Source organism: Gopherus flavomarginatus, chromosome 5, assembly GCF_025201925.1.
Source record: "Gopherus flavomarginatus isolate rGopFla2 chromosome 5, rGopFla2.mat.asm, whole genome shotgun sequence".
NCBI lineage: Eukaryota > Metazoa > Chordata > Testudines > Testudinidae > Gopherus > Gopherus flavomarginatus.
Genome location: NC_066621.1, coordinates 48,505,668 through 48,531,627, shown reverse-complemented (window position 1 = coordinate 48,531,627; position 25,960 = coordinate 48,505,668). Strand labels below are relative to the sequence as shown.

General features: G+C 42.7%; 1 protein-coding gene across 1 annotated transcript; it reads left to right on the top strand.

The window, feature by feature from the left end:
• The first annotated feature begins 5,961 nt into the window (after positions 1-5,961).
• On the top strand, positions 5,962-24,061 carry LOC127052375 (mucin-2-like). Its single transcript, XM_050955972.1, has 12 exons — positions 5,962-5,971; positions 6,308-6,346; positions 7,590-8,081; positions 9,037-9,528; positions 10,485-10,976; positions 12,782-13,300; positions 14,003-14,554; positions 15,639-16,190; positions 16,461-16,859; positions 18,691-18,729; positions 19,918-20,020; positions 22,275-24,061. The coding sequence occupies exons 1-12, from the start codon at positions 5,962-5,964 to the stop codon at positions 22,450-22,452; spliced, it is 3,867 nt and encodes a 1,288-aa protein (XP_050811929.1). The 3' UTR covers positions 22,453-24,061.
• Positions 24,062-25,960: the final 1,899 nt, after the last annotated feature.

Genomic DNA, 25,960 nt, shown 5'->3' with positions numbered 1-25,960 from the left:
AAGGGGAGAGTTCCACAATTGGTGTGTAGAAATAGAGTTCTAGATCAGCCTTGTTCATCTGTTTTGACTTCAGACCCTCAGAGTGATTGAAAGGATCCCCACACACACTACTTTCCCAACCAGTTAACAGTCTTGCATATGGGTGGATTTTTAAAACGGTTGGTAACTAATTCATTTATTTCAACTGCTGGCCCATTCTCTTTTATTAAAGAATGAGAGAGAGCCACTTTGCAATTGTTTGCAAAAACAAATTCCATTGATCTAGCACAGAGTTGCCCCCATTCTAAAACCTCTATTTATTACAATACAATTATTTACTCCTAGTAAACCCTTCCTCTGCAATCCGCCATATTCTTGTCAACGTCACCATATTGATTTACATTTCTCCCTCGCAGTAACTAAGACCGCAGAATCCCCAACAACGAGAAGTACCAGGAAAACAACACCAACCACATCTGTCTCTACAACCTCCAAAACCACTGCGTCAACAGAATCCAGCCCAACCTCCTCAGCCAAAACAAGTCGAAGAAGCACAACTCTGACAAGGACCACATCTTCCACCAAGTCTCCTGAAACCAGTACCACCGCCATACCAACTACACCCACAACCCTCACTCTCATCACGACTCCATTCTCCACTACCTCACCAGAGACCACAACATCAAAGTCAACCCCTACCACTTCCACTACATTTACCACTCCCACCACAACCACCACACCAACTACACTCACAACTGTCACTCTGACGACGGCAGCCCCGACCAGTACTTCTCCGGAGACCACCGCGTCTGAATCCACCACCGCAAGCACCGTAAAAATAACTACGCTGATAACAGTTTCTCCATCTACTACGTCAACTAAGTCCACAACGCGATCAACACCAACAGGTAAACAAACCTCCACCATAGGAGATTGAAGCCCATTCATTTGGGAAGTGTATGATATAAACACAGCATATTTCCTCTTCTAGCTAACTTGCTTTCTCTCAGAACACAAAGCTCACTTTTCCAACTTATCGCACATTCTTTTCAGATTCTTAAGCATTAGGGTTGCATAGATCCTTGAAGATATTTCACTCGAATTAATACCTGCTTACGGACAAAGAGGCCAGTTCACCTGCTTCATTCCAGTGCGATCCAGGCTCTATATCTTCCTGATAAAGCCATATACTTAAAACCATTTCCTCTCTATGTGGCTGAAAGGAAAGAGACCCGGAGACTTTAAAATGGGTTGCAGATACAATTCAAACAATGTGATTGCTTTCTATCTTGTCGATGCACTCCGGTCCATTGATATTGTTTCCCAGTTAGGTCAATTCTTCAACCACTACTGATGATTTAGTAAGGTCTGCTTCATTTAGCCACACTGACAGGTTTCAAGCTTTTTTCTTTTCTTTACACTCATGCTTTCCATGAAAAGAATCACCTAGATATACTACCCGTGTCTCAAGGGGAGTGTTCCACAATTGGTGCGTAGAAACAGAGTTCTAGATCAGCCTTGTTCATCTGTTTTGACTTCACACCCTCACAATGATTGAAAGGATCCCCACACACACTACTTTCCCAACCCGTAAATGCTTTTGCAAATGGGTGCATTTTTAAAACGGTTGGTAGTAAAGTCATTTATTTTAACCACTGGCCCATTCTCTATTATTAAAGAATGAGAGAGAGCCACTTCGCAATCGTTTGCCAAAAAAATATTCCATTGATCTAGCACAGGGTTGCCCCCATTCTAAAACCCCTATTTATTATAATACAATTATTTACTCCTAGTAAACCCTTCCTCTGCAATCCGCCATATTCTTGTCAACGTCACCATATTGATTTACATTTCTCCCTCGCAGTAACTAAGACCGCAGAAACCCCAACAACGAAAAGTACCAGGAAAACAACACCAACCACATCTGTCTCTACAACCTCCAAAACCACTGCGTCAACAGAATCCAGCCCAACCTCCTCAGCCAAAACAAGTCGAAGAAGCACAACTCTGACAAGGACCACATCTTCCACCAAGTCTCCTGAAACCAGTACAACCGCCATACCAACTACACCCACAACCGTCACTCTGACGATGACGGCCCCGACCAGTACTTCTCCGGAGACCACCACATCTGAGTCCACCACTGCAAGCACTGTAAAAATAACTACGCTGACGACAGTTTCTCCAACTGCTACGTCAACTAAGTCCACAACGCGACCAACACTAACAGGTAAACAAACCACCACCATAGGAGATTGAAGCCCATTCATTGGGAAGTGTATGGTATAAGCACAGTATATTTCCTCTTCTAGCTAACTTGCTTTCTCTCACAACACAAAGCTCACTCTTCCCACATATCGCACCTCCTTTTCAGATTCTTAAGCATTAGGATTGCATAGATACTTGTAGATATTTCACTCGAACTAATACCTGGGTACGGACAAAGAGGCCTGTCCACCCACTTCATTCCAGTACGATCCAGGCTCTATACCTTCCTGAGAAAGCCATATACTTAAAATCATTTCCTCTCAATGTGGCTGAAAGGAAGGAGACCCTGAGACTTTATAATGGGTTACAGACAGGGCCGGTGCAACCATTTAGGCAGACTAGGCGGTTTCCTAGGGCGCCGAGATTTGAGGGCGCCAAAAAGTGCCCTCAAATTTTTTTTAAATGGTTGAGCAGCCGTTGCTGCTGGGACAGAGAGGGAGTCTGAGCTGCCGCAGTCATGCCTGCACGACCGCCCTCAGGCACCATTTATCACTGTTTGGAATGTTGAGTGTCCCCCTTAGAAATGCTAACAAGCTTATTCAGCGAAGTTTTGATGTACTTGATGCATGCTATTAGATCGTCAATTAGGCATCAACGAGATAATTTAAGAGTAAATATCTTTTTGTTTGAAGTACCACTGAACACTAATCTGTCCATTGCCCCCTCCCTCCTGTGTTACTGCTTGAAGCAGAATCCTGGGTAACAGTAATGGGGATACTGTATAAACCTTTTAAAATATTTCCCCTTTATAATACCACCTTTTTAATACAATTTGAAAATTAGATCCCATAATTTCAATGCATCGATTTCCCAATTTAGACATTTAAATTGCAATTGTCGGCATGAACATCATTTTAAAGCTGTGTTTTGAAAATCTAATTTAACTTCAAAAATTAATGACCAAAAGATAGGCACGTGAAGTAAGGTAAAAGTAATTAACCGAAGGTCTAGCATTCACTCCCAACACCGCAAAAGAGCTGAGGGATTTCCAAAGAACTTCAACACCACTACAGTGTATCATTCAAACGTGAGAACATAGTTACTACAGATAATAAATAATAAGTTACCCGGGTTGGAAATAGATCTTTATGGAAGGGAAGGCAGGAAACTTGTCTTTTTGATTACAGAATTATTTTGCTTCTGAATCCATTAAAATCATAACCGATTTTTTGGGGGAGGGGATGTGGGGAAGAAACTCTTTTCTCTACTAGGTTTGTTTAAAGGCAGCTGAAAAGAAAAGTTAACTGGCTTTGCACAGAACTGAAACCTAAAGGTCTCTCCTCCCTCCTTCTCTACTCTGACCCCTCTGGGCTATTCCAAGTTAATTGTCATCTAATTGCCCAGCAAAGAAAGAGATAGTGGCAGCAATTAGGCATAGCCCCCACCAGTTCAGGAGTCATTAACACAGTACAAAGTTATGCTGCATGCTTTCCGTGCACCCAGGCCTAATGAGGGACTGGGGGCAAGAGGAGCAGGGCTGAGCCCCTAGGGAGTGAGCCGCAGAGAGCCAGTGCCCAGGAGGCTGAGAGGGCAAGGGGCTGCAGGGGCGTCCCCACTGCTATTTAAAATGCAGATCCCGCAGCGGTACCTCTCCATGGGACACAGCCGGTTCCTCACAGAAACTTCTGGCCAACAGCTCTTCCTTCTGCAGTTGCTCTTTGTGCTCCAGCTCCATCCATGGCAGCTGAACCCCCTGTCCTGACTACAGCCAAACCCTCATCCCCGGCCTTGCCTCCAGTTAGCCCCACACCCCTTGCCCTGCCCACAGACAGCCTCACACCCCTGCCCTGTCTCTAGCCAGCACACCCCTGTATCCAGCCAGCCCCTCACCCCCTGCCCGCAGCCAGCCCCGCACACCCTTCCCTGCCTCAACCAGCCCCGCACCCCCTGCCCTGCCCGCAGCCAGCCCCTGCTGCACCCCCTGCCCTGCCTGCAGCCAGCCCCACACCTCCTGCCCTGCCCACAGCCAGTCCCACACCTCCTGTCTCCAGCCACCCCACACCTTCTGCCCTGCCCACAGCCAGCCCCTCACTCCCTGCCCTACATGCAGCCAGCCCCTGCTGCACTCCTTGCCCTGTCCATAGCCAGCCCCACACCACCTGTCTCCATCCAGCCCCTACTGCAGCACCTGCCCTGCCTGCAGCCAGCCCCACACCCGCTGCCCTGCACGCAGCCAGTCCCGCACCCCCTGACTCCAGCCAACCCCACACCCCATCTCCAACCAGCTTCGCATCCCCTGCCCTGCCCAGAGCCAGCCAGCCCCACACCCTGTGAGGTTATTCAATTATTTTCATTAAATGTCTAGGCTAAATAATGAAATTAATAAATTTTCAAGCCGAATCTGTATTCATTCTAATCAACAATGCCACATTATGCAGTATTCATTTTCGAAAGTTTATAATAAGCAATGCTCTGGGGAGAGGGGCGGGAGCAGAGGGCGCAAGGTGGAAGTTTCGCCTAGGGCGCAAAATATCCTTGCACCGGCCCTGGTTGCAGATACAATTCAAACAATGTGGTTGCTTTCCCTCTCATCGATGCACTCCAGTCCATTGATTTTGTTTCCCAGTTAGGTCAATTCTTCAGCCACTACTGATGATTTGGTAAGGTCTACTTCATTTAGTCACACTGACAGGTTTCAAGCTTTTTTCTTTTCTTTACACTCATGCTTTCCATGAAAAGAGTCACCTAGATATACTACCCTTGTCTCAAGGGGAGAGTTCCACAATTGGTGGGTAAAAACAGAGTTCTAGATCAGCCTTGTTCATCTGTTTTGACTTCACACCCTCACAATGATTGAAAGTATCCTCACACACACTACTTTCCAAACCAGTAAACGCTCTTGCAAATGGGTCGATTTTTAAAACGGTTGGTAGTTAAGTCATTTATTTCAACCACTGGCCCATTCTCTATTATTAAAGAATGAGAGAGAGCCACCTCGCAATAGTTTGCAAAAAAATATTCCATTGATCTAGCACAAAGTTGCCCTCATTCTAAAACCCCTGTTCATTATGATACAATTATTTAATCCTAGTAAACTCTTCCTCTGCAATCCGCCATATTCTTGTCAACGTCACGATATCGATTCACATTTCTCCCTCGCAGTAACTAAGACCGCAGAAACCTCAACAACGAGAAGTACCAGGAAGACAACACCAACCACATCTGTCTCTACAACCTCCAAAACCACTGCGTCAACAGAATCCAGCCCAACCTCCTCAGCCAAAACAAGTCGAAGAAGCACAACTCTGACAAGGACTACATCTTCCACCAAGTCTACTGAAACCAGTACAACCGCCATACCAACTACACTCACAACCCTCACTCTCACCACGACTCCCTTCTCCACTAGCTCACCAGTGAGCACAACATCAAAGTCAACCCCTACCACTTCCACTACCTTTACCACTCCCACCACAACCACCACACCAACTACACTCACAACCATCACTCTGACGACAACGGCCCCGACCAGTACTTCTCCGGAGACCACCGCGTCTGAGTCCACCACCGCAAGCACCGTAAAAATAACTACGCTGACGACAGTTTCTCCAACTACTACGTCAACTAAGTCCACAACTGGGGCAACACCAACAGGTACATTTTAATCATTGCTATCATTCTGTACCTGGGCAATTACTAGTATAACAACTCGTTTTTACGCTACATAGGCTTCTTCAGCCAAACATAAGTGAAGCGTTACACTTTGGTACCTAGATGGCGAAAGGCATGGGGAATATTTTTCTTCATTGGCCTTGCTCTCTGCTCCCCTCCCCCTCCCGACCCCTACCCAGCTCCTTCTGACATTTCTCTGTTCAGACTAATTGGCAAAGGTCCCCTTCCCCATTGCCCTGCAGTCACTCCCGTCTAGAAGAGCATGGAGGCCCAATCATCTCGCTAGGAGGCGTAGCCCCATCTCCTTGCTGTGGTACTCACTGCCAACCTGCATTTTCCAGTTAGTCCAATATAATTGCATTGATGGATAGTTTAGGAAGGCCTGCTTCATTTACTCACCTTCCCGGGATTCAACCCTTTTTCTTTTCTTTTCACTCTTCCTTTACAGGAAAAGAGCCAACGATACCTACTACTCCATCCTCACCAGGTGAGTTGACAGTCATTTCTAAAATAAGAGTTTTAGATTAGCCTTGCTCGTCTCAATTTTAGACCTTCATATTGAGCCCTTTCAGATAAAGTTTCAAAGACACTTGGGGCAAGATCCCCTCTGGACGCTAAAAGAGCTCCATGCACCTTAGATCTTTTCTGAGTCTAAAAAGCAGACACAGGGCTCCACAGAATTAGCTGTGCCCTGATCAGAAGAGCTAAACAGATCTAGGGAGTTAACAAACCATGAAGAACCCTACCCTGAGAGGTGAAGAAATGCCAGCTCCCACGCCTAACTTCAACAGAGGGAGCAGAACACATTCAGCATCTTCCAATAATAGAGACCTAAACTTGCAAGAATAAATAATCCAGTATTCATTGTCAGTGGATTGGTAAATGTCTGCAAGCATAATCTCTCTTAGACACTTTTGGTGGCATAGAGATGAGAGTATCTCTCTCTGGAGGTATGGTGTAACCCAGAAAGCTTTAGATCAACGTACCTCAAAGAGGCAACAAACATAACACAAAACCTTCCAGAAAGACACACACTATCTTACAAAAGTCAGATATGGGTTGCTCACGCCCTATATTTCTTCCATCAGAAGACTTTAAACCACCACAACAGATTACAAGATTCTCCTACCCAGAAATGTCTGGGTTACTTTACAAAACAGGAAATGCACTTGTTTCTATGCAATTTTGTTATTTTCACAACATTAGCAGTTAAGATACTGATTGTCAGCTTTCTCAAATACAATACTAAAGATGTTAGGACACCGCTTCCAAATTATTGACCCAATTTTGTCGCTTTTAGTCTAGCACAGGGTTTCTCAAACAGGGGTCGCTGCTTCTGTAGGGAAAGCCCCTGGCGGACCGAGGCGGTGTCTTTACCTGCCCCTTCAGCAGGTCCAGCCGATCGCGGCACCCACTGGCTGCGGAACGCTGCTCCGGGCGAATGGAAGCAGCGGCCAGTACGTCCCTCAGCCCACGCCGCTTCCAGCAGCTTCCATTAGCCCGGAGGAGTGATCCGCAGCCAGTGGGAGCTGCGATCGGCCGGACCTGTGGATGAGTAAGGGAAACACACCTACCCGGCCCGCCAGGGCCTCTCTCTACAGAAACGGAGACCCCAGTTTCAGAAACCCTATTCACTAAGATACAATTATTTACTCCTAGTAAACTCTTCCTCTGCAATCTCCCATATTCTTATCAACATCACCATATCGATTCACATTTCTCCCTCACAGTAACTAAGACCGCAGAAACCCCAACAACGAGAAGTACCAGGAAAACAACACCAACCACATCTGTCTCTACAACCTCCAAAACCACTGCGTCAACAGAATCCAGCCCAACCTCCTCAGCCAAAACAAGTCGAAGAAGCACAACTCTGACAAGAAGTACATCTTCCACCAAGTCTCCTGAAACCAGTACAACCGCCATACCAACGACACCCACAACCCTCACTCTCACCACGACTCCCTTCCCCACTACCTCACCAGAGAGCACAACCTCAAAGTCAACCCCTACAACTTCCACTACCTTTACCACTCCTACCACAACCACCACACCAACTACACTCACAACCGTCACTCTGACGACGACGGCCCCGACCAGTACTTCTCCGGAGACCACCGCATCTGAGTCCACCACCGCAAGCACCGTAAAAATAACTACGCTGACGACAGTTTCTCCGACTACTACATCAACTAAGTCCACAACGCGATCAACACCAACAGGTAAACAAACCTCCACCATAGGAGATTGAAGCCCATTCATGTGGGAAGTGTATGGTATAAACACAGCATATTTCCTCTTCTAGCTAACTTGCTGTCTCTCACAACACAAAGCTCACTCTTCCAACATATCGCACCTCCTTTTCAGATTCTTAAGCATTAGGGTTGTATAGATCCTTGTAGATATTTCACTCGAACTAATACCTGGTACGGACACAGAGGCCAGTCCACCCGCTTCATTCCAGTACAATCCAGGCTCTGTACCTTCCTGAGAAAGCCATCTACTTAAAACCATTTCCTCTCAATGTGGCTGAAAGGAAAGGGACCTAGATACTTTAAAATGGATTGCAGATACAAATCAAACAATCTGGTTGCTTTCTCTCTCGTCAATGCACTCCAGTCCTTTGATTCTGTTTCCCAGTTAGGTCAGTTTCTCAGCCACTACTGATGATTTGGTAAGGTCTACTTCATTAAGTCACACTGACAGGATTCAAGCTTTTTTCTTTTCTTTACACTCTTTCTTTCCATGAAAAGAGTCACCTAGATATACTACCCTTGTCTCAAGGGGAGAGTTCCACAATTGGTGTGTAGAAATAGAGTTCTAGATCAGCCTTGTTCATCTGTTTTGACTTCAGACCCTCAGAACGATTGAAAGTATCCCCACACACACTACTTTCCCAACCAGTAAACGCTCTTGCAAATAGGTTGATTTTTAAAACGGTTGGTAGTAAAGTCATTTATTTCAACCACTAGCCCATTGTCTGTTATTAAAGAATGACAGAGAGCCACTTTGCAATTGTTTGCAAAAAAAAAATTACATTGATCTAGCACAAAGTTGCCCTGATTCTAATACTCCTGTTCATGATGATATAATTATTTACTCCTAGTAAACTCTTCCTCTGCAATACGCCATATTCTTGTCAACGTCACCATATCGTTTTACATTTCTCCCTCACAGTAACTAAGACCGCAGAAACCCCAACAACGAGAAGTACCAGGAAAACAACACCAACCACATCTGTCTCTACAACCTCCAAAACCACTGCGTCAACAGAATCCAGCCCAACCTCCTCAGCCAAAACAAGTCAAAGAAGCACAACTCTGACAAGGACCACATCTTCCACCAAGTCTACTGAAACCAGTACAACCGCCATACCAACCACACCCACAACCTTCACTCTCACCACGACTCCCTTCTCCACTAGCTCACCAGTGAGCACAACATCAAAGTCAACCCCTACCACTTCCACTACCTTTACCACTCCCACCACAACCACCACACCAACTACATTCACAACCGTCACTCTGACGACGACGGCCCCGACCAGTACTTCTCCAGAGACTACCGCATCTGAGTCCACCCTCTCAAGCACCGTAAAAATAGCTACGCTGACAACAGTTTCTCCAACTACCACGTCAACTAAGTCCACAACGCGACCAACAACAACAGGTAAACAAACCACCACCACAGGAGATTTAAGCCCATTCATGTGGGAAGTGTATGGTATAAGCACAGTATATTTCCTCTTCTACCTAACTTGCTTTTTATCACAACACAAAGCTCACTCTTCCCACATATCGCACCTCCTTTTCAGATTCTTAAGCATTAGGATTGCATAGATCCTTGTAGATATTTCACTCGAACTAATACCTGGGTACGGACAAAGAGGCCACTCCACCCGCTTCATTCCAGTGCAATCCAGGCTCTATACCTTCCTGAGAAAGCCATATACTGAAAACCATTTCCTCTCAATGTGGCTGAAACGAAAGGGACCCAGAGGTTTTAGAATGGATTGCAGATACAATTCAAACAATGTCGTTGCTTTCTCTCTCATCGATGCACTCCAGTCCATTGACTTTTGTTTCCCAGTTTGGTCAGTTTCTCAGCCACTACTGATGATTTGGTAATGTCTACTTCATTTAGTCACACTGACAGGATTCAAGCCTTTTTCTTTTCTTTACACTCTTGCTTTCCATGAAAAGAGTCACCTAGATATAGTACCCTTGTCTCAAGGGGAGAGTTCCACTATTGGTGGGTAAAAACAAGAGTTCTAGATCAGCCTTGTACATCTGTTTTGACTTCAGACCCTCAGAATGATTGAAAGTATCCCCAAACACACTACTTTCTCAGCTAGTAAACACTCTTGCAAATGGGTGGATTGTTAAAACGGTTGGTAGTTAAGTCATTTATTTCAACCACTGGCCCATTCTCTGTTATTAAAGAATGAGAGACAGCCACTTCGCAATAGTTTGCAAAAAATATTCCATTGATCTAGCACAAAGTTTCTCCCATTCTAAAACCCCTGTTCATTATGATACAATTGTTTAATCCTAGTAAACTGTTCCTCTGCAATCCGCCATATTCTTGTCAACGTCACCATATCGATTCACATTTCTCCCTCACAGTAATTAAGACCGCAGAAACCCCAACAACGAGAAGTACCAGGAAAACAACACCAACCACATCTGCCTCTACAACATCCAAAATCACTGCGTCAACAGAATCCAGCCCAACCTCCTCAGCCAAAACAAGTCGAAGAAGCACAACTCTGACAAGGACTACATCTTCCACCAAGTCTACTGAAACCAGTACAACCGCCATACCAACTACACCCACAACCCTCACTCTCACTACGACTCCCTTCTCCACTAGCTCACCAGTGAGCACAACATCAAAGTCATCACCTACCACTTCCACTACCTTTACCACTCCCACCACAGCCACCACACCAGCTACATTCACAACCGTCACTCTGACGACGAAGGCCCCGACCAGTACTTCTCCGGAGACCACCGCATCTGAGTCCACCACTGCAAGCACTGTAAAAACAACTACACTGACCACAGTTTCTCCAACTACTACGTCAACTAAGTCCACAACAGGAGCTACACCAACAGGTACCTTTTCGTCATTGTTATCATTCTGTACCTGGACAATTATTGGTATAACAACTCGTTTTTACGCTACATAGGCTTCTTTAACCAAACATAACTGAAGCGTTACACTTTGGTACCTAGATGGCGAAAGGCATGGGGAATATTTTTCTTCATTGGCCTTGCTGTCTGCTCCCCGTCCCCTCCCAACCCCTACCCAGCTCCTTCTGACATTTCTCTGTTCAGCCTAATTGGCAAAGGTCCCCTTCCACAGTGCCCTGCTGTCACTCCCGTCTAAGAGAGCATGGAGGCCCAATCATCTCGCTAGGAGGCGTAGCCCCATCTCCTTGCTCTGGTAGTCACTGCCAACTAGCCTTTTCCAGTTAGTCCAATATTATTGCATTGATGAATATTTTAGGAAGACCTACTTCATTTAGTCATCTTCCTGGGATTCCACCCTTTTTTCTTTTCTTTTCACTCTTCCTTTACAGGAAAAGAGCCAACGATACCTACTACTCCATCCTCACCTGGTGAGTTGACAATCAGTTTGTAAAATAAAAGTTACAGATTAGCCTTGCTCATCTCAATTTTAGACCCTCATATTGAGCCCTTTCAGATAAAGTTGCAAAGACACTAGGGGCAAGATGCCCTCTGGATGCTAAAAAAGCTCCCTGCACCTTAGATCTTTTCTGCGTCTAAAAAGCAGACAGAGGGTTCCACAGATTTAGCCATACCCTGATCAGAAGAGCTATACAGAGCTAGGGAGTTAACAAAGCATGAAGAACTTTACCCTGAGAAGTGAAGAAATGCCAGCTCCCATGCCTAACTTCAACAGAGGGAGCAGAACACATTCAGCATCTTCCAACAATAGGGACCTAAACTTGCAAGAATAAATAATCCAGTATTCATTGTCAGTGGATTGGTAAATGTCTGGAAGCATAATCTCTCTTAGAAACATTTGGTGGCACAGAGATGAGAGTATCTCTCTCTGGAGGTATGGTGTAATCCAGAAAGCTTTAGATCAACGTACCTCAAAGAGGCAACAAACATAACACAAAACCTTCCAGAAAGACACACACTATCTTACAAAAGTCGGACATGCATTGTTCACGCCCTGTATATCTTCAATCAGGAGGATTTAGACTGCCACAACAGCTCACAAGATCCTCCTTTCCAAAAATGTCTGGGTTACTTTACAAAACAGAAAATGCATTTGTTTTTATGCAATTTTGTTATTTTCACAACATTGGAAGTTAAGATACTGATTATCAGAGTTCCCAAATATCACCAATACTAAAGATGTGAGGGTACCGCTTCCGAATTGTTGACCCAATTTTGTCGCTTTTAATCTAGCACAGCATTTGTCAAACAGGGGTCTCTGCTTTTGTAGGGAAAGCGCCTAGTGGACCAAACCGGTGTCTTTACCTGCCCCTTCAGCAGGTCCAGCTGATCGCAGCTCCCGCTGCCTGCGGATCGCTGCTTCGGACCAATGGAAGCAGTGGCCAGTACGTCCCTCAGCCCATGCAACTTCCAGCAGCTCCCATTGGCCCAGAGTAGCGATCCACAGCCAGTGGGAGCCGCGATCTGCCGGACCTGTGGATGAGGCACACCAACACCAACCCGGCCAACACACCAACCCGGCCTGCCAGGACCTTTGCCTACAGTAGTGGAGAGACCTGTTTGAGAAACCCTGATCTAGGACAACAGTGCACTCACTCTAAAACCCCTGTTCATAATGATACAATTATTTACTCCTTGTAAACTCTTCCTCTGCAATCCACCATATTCTTGTCAACATCACCATATCGATTCTCATTTCTCCCTCACAGTAACTAAGACTGCAGAAACCCCAACAACGAGAAGTACCAGGAAAACAACACCAACCACATCTGTCTCTACAACCTCCAAAACCACTGCGTCAACAGAATCCAGCCCAACCTCCTCACCAAAAACAATTCTAAGAAGCACCTCATCACCAAAAACTGCTCCAATAATTATTATGACAACGACTATGCCTTCCACCAAGTCTACGGAAACCAGGACAACCGCCACACCAACTAAACCCACAACCCTCTCCTTCACCACGACTACCTTGTCCACTATCTCACCAGAGAGCACAACATCAAAATCAACCTCTACCATTTCCACTACCTTTACCATGCCTATTGCAACCACCACACCATCTACACTCACAACCGTCACACTGACGACGACGGCCCCGACCAGTACTTCACCGGAGAGCACCACTGCTGAGTCCACCACCACAGGTACTGTAAAAACAACTACTTTGACAACAGTTTCTCCAAGTACTACGTCAGCTAAGTCCACAACTAAGTCAACACCAACAGGTACACAAACCTCCACCATAGGAGATTGAAGCACATTCTTGTGGGAAGTGGATGGTGTAAACACAGCATTTTTCCTCTTCTATCTAACTTGATTTTTCTCTCAACATAGAGCTCATTCTTCCAATATATCGCATCTCCTTTTCATATTCTTAATCATTAGGGTTACATAGTTCCTTGTAGATATTTCACTCGAACTAATTCCTGGGTACGGACACAGAGACCAATACACCCGTTTCATTCTAGTGCAATCCCGTCTCTGTACCTTCATCAGAAAACTACTTACCAAAAACCATTTCCATTTCATACATATATTAATTCAGAATAGTGCAGCATGGTTTGTTCCTTCCGTATATGTTTTCCATGAGTAGTAATTAAATCACCCATATTCTCTCCTCGCTTCAGGAACTTCTGTGTTTCTTTCCAAAAACATACAAACCTGTGCATGTTTATGGTTTTTTAATAAATTTTGCCCTATTGGTACCTATTTCTAGTGCTCCCCTGTTTCTTTATTACTAAAGAATGAGAGCTGGCCACTTGTCAGTTACTTCCATATTTTTTCTCATTTTATCTAGCACAAAGTCGGGCTGTATCTAAAAAGCTTGTTCAAATTTAGGTTGTTATATAATCATTTTAAATCTTGTTTTTCTAGTCTATCATTTTCTTCTCAATCTCATCATATCGACTCACATTTCTCTCTCACAGTAACAAAGGCCATACAAACCACACCACCACAAAGAACCACCCCCAGAAGTACGACGAAAACGTCACCAACCTCATCAGTCTCCACAACATCCAAAACCACTGCATCAACAGAGTCCACTTCAACCTCCATACCAAAAACTAGGCTGATAACCACATCTCTGACGACTACTCCTTCCACTACGTCTACTCAGTCCAGCACAACCGCCACACCAACTGCACCCACAGCCATCACCTTGACAACAATTACCTTGACCACTAGTTCAGCGAAGAGCACCACCTCAGAGTTGACCTCCACCCAAACCACTACTTTTACCACCACAAAAATCACAACGCTGACATCCCCTACCGCTTCCATTACCTCTACCAAGTCCAGCACAACCACCACACCAACTACACCCACGAATGTCACTCTGACAACGGCCTCAGCCAGTACTTCAACAAAGAGCACCACATCAGAGTCCACTAGTCCGAGTAGTGCAAAAACATCTACACTGACGACAGTTTCTCCAACTACTAAGTCAACTAAGTCCACAATGGGAACACCACCAACAGGTAAACAAACCTACAAATGCCATAGCAACATTTATACTCATTGGCTTTGCTGTCTACTCCTCCAACTCCTCTTACATTTGTTTGTTTAGGCTAATTGGCAAAGGTCCCCTTCCACAGTGTCCTGCAGTCACTCCAATCTGGCAGAGCGAGGAATCCCAATCTTTTCTCCTAGCAGGCAAATCCAAGTCTCCTTGCTATGGAGCTCACTGCCAAGGAAGGGGAGGAAGCAAGTTACAGGATAGGGGAAACTTGGAATCTTGTAGGGAAGAGTGACTATGAGAAAAGGGCAGTCCCTGTCACAAAGCTCCACTATAGGAGATTAAATGCCATTCTTGTAGGAAGTGTATGGTGTAAACACAGCATTTTTCCTGTTCTGTCTAACTTGCTTTTTTCTCACAACACAAAGCTCGCTTTTCCAATATATCTCACCTCCTTTTCAGATTCTTAATCATTAGGATTGCATAGATCCTTGTAAATATGTAACTTGAACTAATTCCTGGGTACGGACACAGAGGCCAATACACCTGATTCATTCCAGTGCAAACCAATCTCCACACCTTCTTGTGAAAGGCACATACCAAAAACCATTTGCACTCATGTGGTTGAAAGGAAACACACCCAAGTGTTTGAAATGGGTTGTAAATAAGAGTCAAAGAATGTGAATGCTGTCTCTCTCACATATGCACTCCATGAATATCCACAGCTATTTTCCAGTTAGATGAATATAATAGCCTTGGTTGATGGTTTGAGAAGACCTGTTTCCTTTAGTCACACTCACAGGGTTCAAGCTGTTTTCTTTTCTTTACACTCTTGCTTTGCATGAAAGGTGTAACCTAAACCTACTACTCCTGCCTCAAGTCAAATCTTGCACCCTGAAGTGCTCCCCCATTTCTTCATTACTGAAGGATGAGAGAGGGTCACTAGTCAGTTATTTCCTTTTTTTTCTTGTTTAATCTAGCACAAAAGTTGGGCTCTCTCTAAAAACCTTGTTCATATTTATATATTTTTTATGGTAAACTCTTCTTCTGTAATCCACCATTTTCTTGTCAGTCTCACCATTACAACTCACATTTCTCCCTGACAGTAACAAAGACTATAGAAAGCACACCACCACAAAGAACTACTCCCATCAGTACGACGAAAACAACACCAATAACATCTGTCTCTACAACGTCCAAAACCACTATTTCTACAGAGTCCACTCCAACCTCCTCACCAAAAACTAGGCTGATAACCACAACTCTAACAACGACTACTCCTTCTACTACATCTATGGTGTCCAGCACAACTGCCACACCAACTACACCCACAACCGTCACTCTGACGACAACTACCTCAACCACTAGTTCAACAGAGACCACCATATCAAAGTCCACCTCTCCGCAGACCATTACCTCTACCACCACAAAAACCACATCACTGACAACCCCTACACCTTCCATTACCTCTACCACATCCAGCACAACCACCACCCCAACTACACTCACATCTATCACTCTGACGACAATGGTCCCTACAGCTAGGTCAACATCAGAGTCCATCACCCCAAGCACCATAAAAGCCACAACATTGACAGGAATTTCTTCTACTCCTATTTCAACTAAATCCACAATGAGGACAACACCAACACCAACAGGTACATTTTAGTCATTTCTTTCATTCTGTGCATGGGAAATTACTGGTATAATACCTGTCTTTTAATAACTTTCATCTAACACAGATTTCTTTATTCAGAAATTTTGGAACCATTACTCTGTGTTATCTTCTTTTGATCATCTCAGAAAGCTCACTGGTCCAAAATATTCTGTATATGCCAATTTAAATGTCTTGTTTGATAGTTTGAGGTGTCTTCATTTAGCCACATCATATGTTCATTTTTCCCTTTCTTTAAACTCTTATTTTTCAGTAATAAAGTCAACTAGAAAAACCACAACTTCCAGTTCTTCTATTAAATCCACTGCAAGCACTTCATCAACAACTGCTCCAATCTCTACCTCAACAGAATTTTCAACATTGGAATCCACCACTCTGCCTAATGCCACTACCTCAATCACCAAAAAACCGACATCAAAAATGACTACTCCCACATTTACGGCTTCGACACTCACTATGATAACATCCACAACTCCAAAAACCACAACCATCAAAATCACAACTTTTTCAACTACTCCAACTAGTTCATCAACTGAAACAGCCACAGTCAAATCAACTACATACATAACACCAACCACAACAAAAACCACAGCTCTAGTCAATGAAACAACTATGGCTTCTACTGCATTTACTACAAGCTTTCACCTCCCTGGTAAGTTTTAAATGTAGTATTATGCAATCAGTTATAGTTTGTTGTGGTTTTGCACGCTACAATCACTTTTAACATAATTTTAAAATCATTTTTCTGTTTATATGTAAGAGCTTATACATCTTACAGTTATAAGCCTCAAACAAGATGATAGTTAAAACGAACATTAGCAAATGTCCCTAATCGCTTTCACTGTCTCCATCCCACTTTCACCTTTTTATTTTGATACACATACTCCTGCAGCTGAAAAATATGGGTTTTATGTGAATATTTTATTCAGAATGCATTCAGCTAAGCAGCCTTCTTCAGATCCCACCACTAAATATTTAACAATCATCATTAGTATTTCTTGGTGATATAATATGCCATTTTTAGTATATTCAAAACCTTTTTATTTTTCATTATATTCTGAACAGAACACTGCCATTTAGAGATTCATCAATATAGCCATTAACCAGGACAAAATTTTCACCTTAATAGACTGTTCGTGCAAGAATAGACAAGAAGTGTCATAGCTTATTAGTTATATTATTAATTTAGTATGCTTTAACTTTACATGCTTTTGCAATGTTATATACCCTTCTACTGTGAAAATAGTTCCTTTTACAACAAGACAAAAAAGTAGGGAAATGACAAAGTTCCCCAACTATTTTTTTTTATTTTGCATTTATTTTTCTGATCCTTTCTCTCTTTCTTTTTAGGCTCTGTGGAGTATTTACACATCTTTTCCTTCCTTGCCTGCCACAAACCCTGCTGTTCTGTCGGCATTGGTTTGCGGCTTAACCACCGTCTTCAACTCGTTGTTATAAAAATAATTTTGACAATTGAACAGCTCCACTTTTACCTTTTAGAGGAGAAAATGCATTAGAATTGGCTGAAAGTACCACCAACTACTGTTAAAATTGGTACTTCACACTGTAGGATGGGAAGATTTAAATTGTCCCCTGTATTGGAGTCTTCCTTTTCTCTCAGCTTACTTCTCCCCTTCACCAGTTTTACGAAAGCAGGATGGGAGTGTTGTGTTTGGGTGATGAATTCCCAACTGTTTGTGAGTTGGTGCATGTAGCATGAGAATACCTGTTAAGAATTTGATAATTACTTGAGTTTCCCCAAGGTTACATACTTGTTCATTCAGAAGATCATTCGTTTGATAGGCTGTTTGGAAAAGTTAAAAGGTAATGTTTTTCAAAAGCATGTTAGTGACTTAGGAGCCTAAGTTTCATTGACTTATTTAGGTACCTACATCTTTTTTGAAAATATAACTTGGAGGGTACACTTTTGAAAATTTTGGAGGCTAATTGCAGTCAGAGCAGCTCTCTATATTTTGCAGATCTTTGCTTGCTTAACCAATTGTGTAACTGCCTGTCACAATTCTGCCGTCACTCACATTACCTGTCTGACAACCAAATGCTCTCTTTGTACCAAAGTGCTGACTATTTTGGTAACTGAAGTGAAAAAGCATTCTGATTAAGAGCTCTGTCTATTTTTCTGATGAAAGAGAAAAGTATCTTGTTTCATCCAACAACCATCATTTGAAATGGATTGTATAACTCATTTTGTCAAGTGTTTTCTGATACCATGGAGTAGAAAAGGGGCTATATACATCCAAGATAATTTCTGTAGTATGAAGATTGAGCACCTTGATTAAAGGATATGACATTCTGCTATTTATACCTGATTAAAATACCCTAGACTGCCCTTGATGTCACTCAGGCAGTGAGCTCCTTGTTGGAATGGGAGAAAAATTAAATCTCCACTATTTGATCTTTTAAGTTTTGATATCTGCTTTGTTTTTTTTCATTCACACGGTTTACTGTGTATTCCTTTTTCACAGGCACACTGTCTACTTTACTAACTACAACACCGTCAAAAGGTTAGTTCCTTAGTCAGTGGGCAATGTAATAGTGCTATGTTGGCTTCCATCATGTTTTGTTATTTATAATGCTATTTTCTTTCCTCCAACACTTTAACAACCCCTATGTGGGTAACTCATATACAATTCCTGACCTTTCAGGACATTACCAATGCCTTTCAAAAAGCTGAGTTTTAATCCAAATGAAGAACTCAAATAATTGCTCTTGAGATACAGACTGTAAAATAATGATTGGAAGGTGTCAGCCCATCCTTGTGTCTAGAAGGATAGACTTTCCGGTTCCTAATAATTTATTCCATTCACTTTGTCAATACTATAGTCTGGTCCTACAGCCCAGCAACCCTTCTTTTGGATGAGTGGCTTAGCACTGCTCTAAGCACTCATTAGAGAAGATAACTTAAGAGCAGAATGAGGTGCTGAACCATAGAGGGAAAGCAATCTCTGTTCACAGCACTCCTGGACTAGGACCACTAGACCTTTCAGTCAACTTACTGCTCAGTGTGTAGTGTTAATCTGAGTTACCTCATGATATAAAATAAGATGTCAATATATTTCACTTGGTAACCTCATTGAGCATAGTCACTAAGCAACAAGTAGCATTGTGTGTTCCACCTAGAATGTAAGTCTGGTGGGGAGGAGAGGTAAAACTTGATAACATTAGCCCAATCGATGCTACAGCATGGATGTTTTGTATGTTGGCTATATCAGATTGTTGTTTCTTTTCAGACATGTTATATCAGAGAGACATACTTCAAGTCCTTAAGCTTTATGCTATTTAGAAGGCAAAGAAATCAAAGATTTTTTAACCAGAACTGGCTTGATAGCCTGTATTTATTTGTATCCTTTCATTCTTATCAGTAATACAGTTCAAGTGTTTTCCCTGTTGGGTGTCATTTTCACTTTGTTCTTTAAAACTGGATTCTATTTTGTTCATTAGTGATTCCAGTTCCTTACCTTTTTCTCAAATGTGTTTTCTTGTTTCAGCTCTAATTTCTACCTAGTTAAAAATTACTTGTTTTGTATTATTGGCTTGTTAATTATCAGTTCTCTTCAGCCTATTGGAAATGTCTAATTGAAATGTTTTCCCATAAGGTTTAGCCTGTCTGCTTTCAGTCCACCAGGGCTAATTCAATATCTTCTCGAGTTAGATTTCTGATCATTATATTTCTTTTCTTTTACATTTGACAGAACGTTGTAGAGAGATTGAATATGAGGAGCAAGTGACTTACAAAGGTTGTATTACAAATGTCACCTTGACCCGCTGTGAAGGAATGTGTCCATCTTCAGCAAAGTAAGGATCTATGAGAAATTGCTCAGCAAAGATGAGCTAAACCACACTGCTTTATTTTATTACCTTTTTTAAAAATAATGTGTTGTGTTAAGCACCAGTCTGCTGAACCGCTTTACAAGGCAGAGAACTACATTTCCCCACTTCCCTAAAATAAAAACATGGACATCAACGTCCAAGACATGTGTCACTTCTAAGGATGCCAAGCTGCTCTGTTCTCTTGTACAGAGGAGTTCGTCACAGACTAAAATTGTCAAAAATCTCCAAGTTTACAAATAAAGGTAGAAAGTAAGCAAGGAAATTTCTCCCAACTTTGTATTTGGTGACATTATATAGAATGGCTTTTCAGCAGTCTCTACTATATCATGCTGTATATAGTCAGTTGTGTTTACAGTTATGAAAATGATTTCTCAAACAGACAGCCCCAGTGACTATATAGAGCTGTACAGGCAAGGGATCAAGGGTCCAATAAAACTAGGAATTTGCTACTTGAATGGAGAGGTCCAGCAGTGATACACACTAATTCGAACAATATAGAAGTGTTTATTATATCCGCCCAGCGGTCAGCATAAAGAGCAAGGTTATTGAAAAGAAAACAGTGAACGGCTACAAGATTTAACATAAGTAAATTCTGAAGCAAAAAGCTGAATGCTTATAAATGAGTTCAGTTCTCCATCAGCTTTTAAAATACAGGTTAGTAGCCAAACCCAAAATGGGGTAAAACAAAAAAAATAAAAAATAAATAAAGATCTTAAAATTGGAGAAAGATTTTACGGTTCACAAAATATCTGGAACTGATTTTTGAGAGAGATCACTTATTTTTCCAATGATGTTCACCATCATCAAGGAAAGAGAGACTAAAGCATAGATAATTTAATATAAATTGAGCCAATCTTTCCCTTATTCATAGATCATATGCTATAAGAATAGTAAAGGGCAAAACCAATTTTTTTTTCATTTTCCAGTTCCCCTAATTTAAATATTTATGTAAATTGTTACTGTAAGTACAAACAAATTGTTTGAGACCTCTAGGCCAAATTCTACCATACACACATCCACACAGTGACAGAATTTACTCTTTAAAATGTAGTTGGCTATAGACAGAAAACTATGAAAAATAGCACCTTCAGAGTAGAATCCGAGTCTCATCTACGTACTTTAGTGTCTAAAATTAATTTTTACTACTTTTACTCCTGTTAGCTCTGTAGCACCCGCACAGATATAGCATAGTTTCCTACTTGTTACTCTGTTATTGACATCAGAGCCAGAAAATAACATAGCCTGACTCTCAGCTTTTCAGCTGAGATTCTGGTGCTGGTAGCTAGGGGAAAACACTATTTTTTTAACATGTAAACTGTGCAAAGAGAAGTTGTTAATGCATAATATAACCACCGTCTAAGCAATAGATATTTCAAAGCCATTTTGCAGAGAACCACCATATTTTAATGGATGGCCTTAAAATTACAATTTAAGTTGGAATTCTCAAGGGAATTCAAAGGGAACTAGGCAACCAAATCTCACTAATTTTCACTGGAGTTGAGTGGGTAAGTCCCATATGCCCTTTTGAAGCTCCAGCCTTAAAATGTAAATTGAAAGTTTTGTTTTGTATCTGTTAAAATAGAAGTTCAGGGGTCTATATTTCTCCTGCACAAAAAGTTATCATCAACCCATAAAACAGGGGAGGTTGTTGCATTGCTTACAGACCTTTAGCTATTAAGCATTCTATTAATTTTTGCAAGAAAAACAGCACTATAACAGGAGGGATATGAATAAGAGGGAATGATCTTCAAATTTATTTTTAAAATATACACCTATAATATTTAAGAGTATCCACATGTAGCTTTCTGAATCTATTTAGGATCTTAGGGCCAAACAGATAGTATAAATTATTGACTTCAATGAAACTGTGCCAGTTTGCCCCAGCTGAGGATCTGGCCCATAGTTTTATATTTATTCATTTGGATATATCTTCAGATTAAAGGCACAAAAGGGTTTAACTCATGTCACAGACATTTGTAGTTATAAATGCCACAACAGCAGCGTATTATGTCCAGAATCCATAAAATGACATTACCGTCAGAAGCACAGGTTAATGACACAATCCTTCAGAACCAACTGGACCAAGTTCTCATGAATCTACATGATATGCACTTTCCATACAAGTTAGAACATGGCCTGTAAACCCATCTCTTGTGCTAAGGGCTTGCAAACAGCTCTTTTGCCTAATCCAATACTTGATTTCTCTTCATTTTAACAGGCTAAATATCGCAAAGATGATGGTAGATGTGGAATGTGGCTGTTGTATGCCAGTCACACTGCATAAAAAGGAACTGAAAATGCCTTGCCCAGACCCAGATCACCCTGGAAAGAGGCTCGTTATGGAGATAATCATATTTGGTGGCTGCGTATGTAACTACGATGGCTGCACACACTAGCTGGGCTTTTCAAACAGTATCAAAATATTTTTTTTTAAATGAAATTACACGGTAACAATTTACAACATTTCAAACAATGACAGTTCATTAGTATGACCTCTCTTATGTCTGCTTCTGCTGATTACATGGGCCAGCTTTGTAGGGAGGCAACCAGGGCAGTTATCTAGAATGCAGATAACTATAGTATTAAAATGATGTGAATAATTTATTTCTAAATTAGGGGAAGTAAGGGAGGATCCAGAAGTGTCTGGCTTGCTCAAGACACTATTTAACCAAATGCTAAAGGCTGGCCTGACTGATTATGTACTATATAATACTAATTGGGGTTTTGCTCTTTCAAATAAAATGTGATGACCTGCTAATTCTTTACATCTGTGTTAAGTGACAATTGGGTTAGAATGCGCTTTCTACTGTAAACAGCTGCAGTGTTTCTGTAAATTCATAAAATGATCTGTTAATCCATAGAATGCTAGCCAATGTCTAAGTGGATGACATCTGAAAAGAGTAACTAGGGCCTGGTCCACACTACACAGTTAAATCAATTTAAACAGCGTTAAATCGATTTAACGCTGTACCCGTCCATACTACAAGACACTTTAAATCAATTTTAAGGGCTCTTAAAATTGATTTCTGTACTCCTCCCCAACGAGAGGAGTAACCCTAAAATCGATATTACTATATCGATTTAGGGTTAGTGTGGACGGAAATCGGAGTTATTGGTCTCATTCTTTTACTGTAGCTACCCAGAGTGCACCGCTCCGGAAATCGATGGTAGCCTAGGACCATGGACGCACACCACCGAATTAATGTGCCCTAGTGTGGATGCATAAAATTGATTTTATAATATCGGTTTTATAAAACCGGTTTTAGTAATTTCGATTTTATGCTGTAGTGTAGACGTAGGCTAGGAGAGGAGAGAAGAAGTTAGCCTAGGGGCTTGCCAGGAAGTGAGAGAATGGTATGATATCTGGAAGAGAGGCCATCACACTTATTTGTGAGTGATGAGGGTTTCCTGAGGGTGTTAGAGATGAAGGGAACATACCTGCCAACACTTGAGTACTATAAAGAGAGACAAATAGGCAGGAAAAAATACAAACAACCTTTAAAAATGCCACGGAACCAGCAGACTGGGGGAACTTTTTGGACGAGCAGCAGCTGAAAAATAAATATTCTGCTAAAAATAGGGAGAGCTGGCAAAGATGGGGTGCTCTTTAGTGAGGGGATTGTAGGAAAGTCCACCGTGCTTACTGGGTCTTGAGGCTGAGTCAGCAGCTGAATGTTGGAGGGGTTATACAGCAAGATGGGAGGCAGGGCTTTCTGCAGAGAGGGGAGGCTGGATTAAAGTGTTTTTCTGGGGAGTGTGAGAGGGTTCAGTAGCTGGGTCTCAGAGCACCTATGAGGGATATTATGGGAAGTTTTAACAGTTGGAAGAGTGTGAGGAATCACTTGTCAGGCAGGTGGAGATTTCCATACTTTGCCTGGAAGTTGCAGGACAGTTTGGCAGCCTGGACAATTGGAGTCAGGTTGAAGCATTTTTGCAGGAGGCACCTGTTAACAGAATGTTTGCCCATAGTTGCTCGGTGCCCTTTATCGAGAAGTGTGCTCTCATTTGCACTTTTATGGGTTAGAGATGTGTTTCTTTTTTAAATGTATGTTCAATAAATGGCAAATAAAAAGCTAGCACAGCAGTGATGTCATCTGTGTGTTCCTTCAGTAGTTTCCTTTCCCATCTCTCATTTAACACAAATAAGATTTTTTTCTAAATATATTTGATGGGGAAGGAGTGGCAGGGGGATTTTTACATGTTCATGACCTACAGCAGGGGTGGCCAACCTGAGCCTGAGAAGGAGCCGGATTTACCAATGTACATTGCCAAAGAGCCACAGTAATATGTCAGCAGCCCCCATTAGCTCCCCCTCCCCCCGGCTCCCAGTGCCTCCCACCCACCAGCAGTGGATCAGCACCTCCCCCTCCCTCTCCAAACCTCCCGGTTAGCTGTTTCATGGGATGCAGGAGGCTCGTGGTTGTGAGGGAGGAGAAGTGAGGGCACAACAGGCTGAAGGGAAAGGGTAGAAAGGGGTGGAGCGGGGGCAGGGCCTGTGGCGGAGCCAGGGGTTGAGCAGTGAGGACCCCTTGGCACATTGGAAAGTTGGCGCCTGTAACTGCAGCCCCGGAGTCGATGCCTATACAAGGAGCTACATATTAACTTCTGAAAAGCCACATGTGGCTCCGGAGCCACAGGTTGGCCACCCCTGAACTAGAGCAACTGAGAAAATAGCATATTGCCAACCCCAAAAGTCTGGAGATTGGCCAAAAACAATTATATTTTGGTCTGCTTCTTGATTTTTAAATTTTCCCTGCCCACTCCACCCAGATGTGACAACTAGTGTTGCCAATTCTCACAAATTCATAGTGGTCCATCCCACTTTGGACCACCTACAGGAACTCTTTCTAAAAGACTTGACTGGGATCAAGTTACAAATATATGACATGCTCCCTAATGGTGCAGAACTTCCAGGTTTTTTCCAAAACCCCAAAATGCCAATTAATTCTGTCCCCCAACCCCACATCACTGATGCACTCCCACAATTTTGTACCTCCAGCCCTGACATCTGCCCCAATCCCCAGAACTACATCAGCTCTGCCCCCTCAACCACACACCTCAGAGAAGAGCCACAAGAATGACCGAAGGATTAGAAAACATGCCTTAAAGTGATAGACTCAAAGAGCTCAGTCGAGCTTAACAAAGAGAAGATTAAAGGTTGACTGGATTACAGGCTATAAGTATCTACACGGGGAACAAATATTTAAATATAGGCTCTTCAGTCTAGCAGAGAAAGGTAGAATGTGAACCAACAGCTGGAAATTGAAGGATCGTGGTGGAGTCTCTAGAGCTGACAAGTTTTTAATCAAGACTGGATGATTTTCTAAAAGATCTGCGCTAGGAATTACTTTGGGGACGTTCTATATATGTGTGTTATACAGGAGACCAGAGAAGATGATCACAATGGTCCCTTCTGGCCTTTGAATCGATTGGCAAACCCCTTCTGTCCCCAGCTTGCTTCTGCTCCTTCCTCAACTGTGGAGGCTCTTCTTTACACACACACCCAGCCCCCATCCATGTGCCAGATCTGGGGGCAGCTGTTGAATGGAGGAAGGTGTCCTTTTCACTCTCCCCAAGCCTGGTGTTACAGTGTGGAGGGGAAGGAGTGAGGAGTTAACCCATTTTTCACAAGAAGGTAGTGGGAAGCTAGAGGCAGAGAGTATGGAATCTGCTGCTCTCCCTATCCCCTGCACCCATGTCTACCTCTGTGGGAGAGTGGAACGGGGGAAAGCACTCTGCTTCCTGCAGCAGCTGTGATTGGCTGTTCTCACCCTAACGAGGGAATGGTGGGGAACGTAGCCAGTGGGAGCGGACAGATCTGAAAACTGGGTGAACACTACGGCTTCTTCTGTCCCCATGAGATAGCTTGCAGCAGAGGCCAAAATCATGTCACTCCCAATAAAA

What these genes read in the sequence shown, in the direction of transcription:
- LOC127052375 (XM_050955972.1), top strand. An exon ending in AACGCGACCAACAACAACAG is followed by an intron (nt 9,529 to 10,484) that starts GTAAACAAACCA and finishes TCTCCCTCACAG; the next exon opens with TAATTAAGACCGCAGAAACC. An exon ending in ATGTGTCCATCTTCAGCAAA is followed by an intron (nt 20,021 to 22,274) that starts GTAAGGATCTAT and finishes TCATTTTAACAG; the next exon opens with GCTAAATATCGCAAAGATGA.